General features: G+C 35.1%; 1 protein-coding gene across 1 annotated transcript in view; it reads right to left on the bottom strand.

Annotated features, from left to right (window-relative positions):
• Positions 1–6,496, bottom strand: part of LOC106464069 (DBH-like monooxygenase protein 1) — a 23,991-nt gene extending 17,495 nt beyond the window's left edge. Inside the window, exons 1-3 of the mRNA XM_022391736.1 lie at positions 6,226–6,496; positions 3,787–3,886; positions 1,918–2,084 (exon numbers count right to left, since the gene is read on the bottom strand). Coding sequence (XP_022247444.1) covers positions 1,918–2,084; positions 3,787–3,886; positions 6,226–6,285 — 327 coding nt within the window. The 5' untranslated portion in view covers positions 6,286–6,496. The remainder of the gene's footprint in view (positions 1–1,917; positions 2,085–3,786; positions 3,887–6,225) is intronic.
• Positions 6,497–7,479: the final 983 nt, after the last annotated feature.

Genomic DNA, 7,479 nt, shown 5'->3' on the forward strand with positions numbered 1-7,479 from the left:
CCTTTACAAAGAAACTACTGGCGAATTACAGCTCCATCTAAATATTATACTCCTTCATAAAGAAACTACTGGCGAATTACAGCTCCATCTAAATATTATACCCCTTTACAAAGAAACTACTGGCGAATTACAGCTCCATCTATGCTCTAGGATCCGTTATAACAGAGGTAAAAGCTATTAGGCATACTATGCAAGTATCATAAATTAGAGCACTAGTGCGAGCAAACGCTTTTTTATGACGCTCCTCCTTTTTAAACATGCGTTTTGTTTCGCGCACCCCCCTCCCGTATAGCCTCTTTGTGTGTATACATACATACACATACATATATTATATATAATACTATACATTTTCAATTTCCATGTTAATTGTTATTACTATATTAGTTAATAGTAGTGATGTTTACCGGCTCTCCTCAGTTTGCAAACCAGGAATTAGAGGATGAAATTCATAGTATGAATTAGAATTGCTTGCTTTTGTTTTTGGCATATATCATACAATAAAAACCAAATGTTAAAGTGTCTGACATATCCTCGTGGTTCGGGCAATCGACTTGCAATATGAGGGTCGCGGTTTCGAATCTACGTCTCCGAACATGCTTGCACTTTCAGCCGTGGAGGCGTTATAATGTAACGGTCGATCCCACTATTCATTGATAAAAGAGTATTCCAAGAGTTGGCGGTGGGCGTTGTTGACTAGCCACTTTCCTTCTAATTTATCACTATTAAATTAGGGACGGCTAGAGAACATAGCGCTCGTGTAGTTTTCGCGAAATTCAAAACCAACCAATCAAATGTTAAGGAAAAATTTTCCCACATTTAGCAGTTTGAAGTTACTACTACTAGCACTTCCCTAAACTTCTCCACTATTTGAGACCATTGTTACAGCCTTTGTGGTTTTTATTTTTAAATCATTCGACATTTCAGTGCGGAAAATTATTCTTTGAATAAAGTTCTCGTTATCCCTGTTAATTAGCTCAACCATGTTTGTATTACACAATACACGTGATTTAATACTTGTTTTTGCCCTCGTACAACCACTATAATATAGAGAGTTTTCAGTAAATTATAAGTTACTTTTTACACGTCCCTCAGGAGCTAAGGGGCGTCTTTACTCTACAATTTGTTCAATATTAAAAGTATGCTCAATCCGAAAACTCCCAAAGAGGGCGGTTTTGGACGTATATTTTAGAGAGAACTTTGAGTCAAGTTTTCGTTTGTTAATTAGTAAATTTTTAAGTGAAATACAGCATCCTCAAGTCTCCATACTAGCTAGTACTAAGGTTTACTCACTGGGAGTAAATTCAGTATATATCAATGAAGCATCTTTAATTAAGCAATTGCCAACCTTATATGCTTCTGCTATCATCTTTTGATGTTTAGCTTTCAATTGAGATACGAACGATTTCACCTGCGATTCGATTGGGAAGGTCGAAGCATCACGATAGTCAACAGTAGGATGAACAGGCAGGAACACTTTGAAAAAAGCTACAGGCATAATATTGTACTCGGCTTGCTGCACAATATCTACCAAGTGGTTCTAAACGGTTCCTGAATACCTCCGCGTGTCATTTGGAGACTTCCACGCTTCTTGTGCTTGGCCATTAAGCTCGTGATGCTCTGACGGATTTCAGTCACCTTACCACTTCAAATCACTTTTCGCAGCCCCAGCGCTAAAAAGAGTGCGGGAAGTGCCTTCTTTTTTGCCAATAAACATGTCCAAAAATTTCAGTTCAAATTAAGAAAAACCGGATTGGGTAGTTTGTTTGTTTTCTTAACAAAAATGTCCCCCCACTGGCTCGTGAGGGGTTGTTAAATTATTTTAGTTTTTTTTACCTTTGATAAGTTCTGTATAATGTAACGATAGTAACAAAATTAATTTTAAAATCACTGTGCTCTGTAAAGCGCTTTTAAATTTACCTTTTCCAAACAACGATGACCACAATGTCCAGCTACCACATACTTTTGCTGACCGGGTGGAATAATGACAGTTTTACCCACGTTTGCACCAGCCATAAGCGTGACAGCATCGTTCTTCCGCAGTTTTTTTGTGTAAAACAACCTCAAACCAGAGCTGTCTACTACATCTACAGAGAAGAAACCGACCACAATCACTACCGCCATCTAGGATATATAAGTACATAAATAGTTTTATTTTAATAAATAGTCTGGTAAACATGAAACTTGTAACTTAATGAAGAAAAAATTAAATTACGAAAGTATTCGTGTTATTACTGTTTTATCTGTTTAAAAATAATCTTTCGGAGAAATTTATTTTATAGTGAATTTACAAACAAAACTGACTTTACACACGCGCGCGTTTCACTGCATCTTTTGGTTTTAAATAAATCATACACACATTGGCATTTCGTATCAAAATACTTTTACCTCAATGCAAACCTAATTATAAATATAAGTAGGTGTGAATGTATCATTTTCTTGTAAGATTTCGCGACACAAAAAAGTCTTGTTACAGACGTTTTATTCTTGTCTCTTACTGTACTAATAGCATTAAAAACAAAAATAATTTTAATTACTTCTAGTCTAAGAATTAGTCTAGGAAAAAGTACTTGACAAAAAGTTATCTACGCATTGAAACGTTGAATAATTAAAAAATATACATTTTACTTATTCTTAATTTTTATCAAACATTATGTTCATATTTTAATGTTTAAATATAATATATATATATATAATACAAAATAAGAAATTACCAAATTAAAAAATATATATTCAAATATTGAATTATTTTTACAAGCTATAACTTTTACAGTAAGAAAGAATTTATATTATAATAGTTATTATATTATTATAGTCGTTTATGATAGAGATATAAAAAGTGCGTTATATCAAATTGATTTTGGAGTATCACTACGTCGTTATAGTCCATGTAGCCACGTCGGTCATACTCTATCTCGCGGACGTGCATCATGACAACTGCCTTGCAGCATAGTTTCTATTTCGAAATGCATCGTCATAAGTCTGTCGAGTCTAAAGCACGCCTCTCTTCACTGCATGCTTTCCATAAATTATCTAGTATACAAGGACAACGATTCCCAACGCCTGTTTGAACAGCCAGATTGTACATAAGTCCATAGATACTACGTCCAGCGACTTGACCTGTATTTCTTCATATAGAAGAGCAGGAATATCCTTTTCATTCTCCAACTCCTTGATTTATTTTACGATTGAACGAGAGGTATGACTGGAATATTTGTCATGATGAACCCATATCCTATTGGCCTCATTTCCAGACAGAAATCATTCTCGATTATGTTACGTGCTACAGGCTGGGGCACGTGGACGGTGTTTATCACTGACCTTCTTTTTTTTCTGTGGATTCTCACCTGTTACAAGACACTGCATTTTTCTTACTACGGCTGGGGTACGAGTTTTTGCAGATGTATGGTCCTGGTGCCCCAGGTTGATCCATATGTCTTTCTTTCTCAATGCCATTAAGCACAAGGGATGTCTCCGTTTAGAAAATTCTAAGTTTCCAATCTTTATAATCAATGAATATTTTGTAACGGAAAGGGCTGTAAAATAACTTTTCCAAAATCGATCAATTTACGATGGTATTACACTAATCATGTAACGTCAAACAATGCCAAAATGTAGTTCTGATACGTTCCCCGTTCATATGCAACTTCATATTGGTTGTGTTTGTCACGTGACTTGCTGATTTGAATATTCAAAATCGTTTTAATATAACGTACTTAATGCTCTGTAGAAATGAATTTTGAAGCAGAAAATAAAATCAAAATACACGATTTCTATTGTACTACATACCTCTGTGTAAGGCTGGATTATCGTAATGGACCTCGATCATGAAATACTTGTTTTCCATACCACCGAAAGGTATGCCAGCGTGGTCAGGAAGCACCATGGTCTAAAGCAGAATATAACAATAACCTGTACATTGACTTGAAAATAACCAGATTGCCCTCCGTAATCTGAAAAGTTTATAATTTAGGTATAAAATGTTTTCTGTGGATTTGCGTGAGGATATAAGAGAATTGATAAACTGTGTGATAGTCAGGCGCCGATCGGGATGTTCTTCGGATATCATACTTCGAGATTATACACTCGTTTGCATCACTATATATCAAGGTACGAATATTTAAGACTTTGGATATTCACCTATTCGACCTCTTAAGTTCCTTACCATCCATGAAATGATATTCCTTTTATGATAGTACAATATATCTAGGTAATAAAATATATGCTCTTAATGCTATTTATAGCGACCCACCTATAAAATTGTAAAAAGATGAGAATTAGCAAAGCATAAGACTCATTTTGTTTTCTTTAATCAGGAAACTTTATTTTTCGAATGTATTTTCTTCTCTCTATAATATAAAATGATCCCTAATATACCTGTTTCAGTTACAGCTAGCATACATGCACTAGTGCGTTACCGTTACAGGTGGCGTTTCAGATGGAAAAGTCTACACGTAATCTAAATAAATTTAAATAAAACATTATATACATGTTTTCAACGTAACAGTAGACTCAACGGTCAAGATCTGCAACTGTGAAAACTAAAATCACAAACATTTAAAATAAACCAAAATAATAAATTTGAAAACATAGCGAATATAAATTTTTAGAGATTTACTAATAATGCGTGAATTAAATAAATAAAAACTAAACAGAAATTAAATCATCAATTCACACAAAAAACTGTCTACGTCATAAGCAATTAAGTGTATAATAAACAAATTGTTGTGTGTACGTCATAAACAATTAAGTGTATGATAAACAAATTGTTGTGTGTACGTCATAAACAATTAAGTGTATGATAAACAAATTGTTGTGTGTACGTCATAAACAATTAAGTGTATGATAAACAAATTGTTGTATGTACGTCATAAACAATTAAGTGTATGATAAACAAATTGTTGTGTGTACGTCATAAACAGTTAAGTGTATGATAAACAAATTGTTGTGTGTACGTCATAAACAGTTCAGTGTATGATAAACAAATTGTTGTGTGTCTGTCTGTGAAGAAAATTTTCCAACTCCCCCGCCTCTGATAAAAATGAAACTTTCAGTTCTTGGGTATACCCAAGGTGGATTTTAAAACCCGTAATTTAATAACTTTCCCATTTTTACGGGTTTTACAATTTCAATACCACTCCACCCCATGCTTCTGCCCTATTACCTATTTCCCGAACCCTGATCGCTATAGCCCTTCGATGGTTAACATGGTAAGTCTGAGGGTTTATATCGCTAAATATTGGGGTTCGATACCAGCGGTGGACAGAGAACATATAGCCTATTGTATAGCGTTGTGCTTAACAATAGATCTCCGAGACACGTTGAGGTGTGGTAAGTGAATTAACCCGATATCTGTATCAGACAAGTCCACTAAACAGGAGATTCGGCATTATGAAACAGTGTTCAATGTATATCGGCTGAGCTAAGGTCTAGAACTAACTGGACTGAATACAAAGTTTAAGAAACTAAGAAAATAGTTTTCACTAATGAAAAGATAAAAATACAATAGGTGTGTACTTGCGTCGACAATCTCCTCTGCTGAATGGTGTATAGAGCTTCAGGCTTCATTCTTTCAGAACGACTTCCTGGAGAGCTACACCAATGGAAATGTCTAAAAATGAGCTTCCAGTTCGCAAGAACCCTCAGTTTCTTTGTCTTGGATTGCATCACCACGTGACCAGTCATTCTCTCACAACATTCGTCGGCTGAGACTTACAGACATCACCTACTCGGCTAGCAGAAAGACGCTGCAGCATTTTCTCAGGCAGAGGGGATGACATCTGATACGAAAATAGAGAGAGAGAGAAAGACAAAGCCACGGGGCAAGCTAGTTCTGAGAAACCTTAATATATTTCTGGACCACGTGTCTTATGCCAAACTGACAGAACTAATAATAAATATGAATTTCATAGGAAGGAGAAACCTCTGGTATATTTGTATATCACAGTGGTACAAGTTACATAATATTGAAAACAGTTACACTAATATGAATAATGTGGTTAATAGCAATGCATTTCCGATATGTTTTATGCCAGTATTCACTAGAACTGCATGGCGAACAATGTAAACGCCTCCCCGTGAAACCAACGAAACAAATGCTACGAAGAGTTATTGATATGATGTAATTACCGAATTAAATATTCTTACACATTAATTATAACATATAAACAACCACTACTGCTACAAGCTAGGAGTAATAAACAGTAATTAAATGGATTTTATACTTACTTCACCACCTATACCCCAGGCTGCCATGACTCCCTTACATTTCCTGAACACGGGAGGCATGTTGGGGTGATAGCACTCATGGCCCTGATGATCCAAGTAGGTTTCCAGTTTTTCAGGTGCTTCGCCTACGCACTGATAAAGTACAACATGATGAACATAACCTTCGTTTCCCGACTGGACAACTGGGACAATCTATTGCAGAAGCAAGAAATGGTGCTTAAGTTTGTATTTAATGTCTTTTTTTTTAAAATCATGAAATCCTATAGGAAAGCATTTCAATTATATTTATAAATGTTCAATATATGAAAAAACGTGAATTCATATTGATGAAACAATGTATAGGAGAGTTGAAAGTATCCATTCTACAAGGCTGAGAACTTAGAATTTCCGCCCAGAATAACACATTAGTTAAACGGTTGCGTCAAAGGATCCTCCCCCCTCGGAGAAAGAAGTTCTTCAGAATATTTACTTCATACCTTTTACTTACATTTTATCTGTCTGTTCAACCAACAGGAGAAACCAGAAAAAGAAGAAAAATAATATACAACCCGTGAGCACGAATACAGGAGAAAATTATAGCCACAGAAATTTGATTTCTATATAATTAGTTTATTTTGAAAACTATTTGTATAGTCCCTTACCAAATTTTAAAATAAACATCATTTATTCCAGCGAGAGTTATAAAATTATTTTCTTTATTTTTAATAGTAAACGTTATATGTGTATATATTATTTCAAATGTTTTTCTTGGGTTAAGAACAATAATTTGAATACAAAAATCATGTGACTTATTACAAACTTAAACCACATCAAAACAGCAGCACTTACAAACATGTGGTTTAAGGTGGATTAAGCCCCAGTAATTTTTGGGTATGGGAGAAAATCCCTAAGGGAGAGGGGGAACAAGTACTCCCCCTCCCGACTTTTTTGGGAGCCAGAACAAAGTACCCTTTTTTTTTTGAGATAATAGAAACAGAGTTTGGATCGCATACATAAACTGTATTGGGTTCATATTCTACGAGATGAAAAATATAAACACACCTTAAAATATTTCTCGTTCGATACCTTTAAATTGCAGGTTTGGTCACACATCTATACACACGCACACATACCATTGTTTGTGTGTCATTGTGTTAGTGCATGAATGTAAGTACCATTTATATTCGTACCCCCCCCCCCACACACACACACACACTTTATAGTAGCAGATTGCACCTATGGTTTTGGGGCATAATTGATGTCACTTACTACGTG

The sequence above is a fragment of the Limulus polyphemus genome, unplaced genomic scaffold (assembly GCF_000517525.1).
Source record: "Limulus polyphemus unplaced genomic scaffold, Limulus_polyphemus-2.1.2 Scaffold1554, whole genome shotgun sequence".
Taxonomy (NCBI): domain Eukaryota; kingdom Metazoa; phylum Arthropoda; class Merostomata; order Xiphosura; family Limulidae; genus Limulus; species Limulus polyphemus.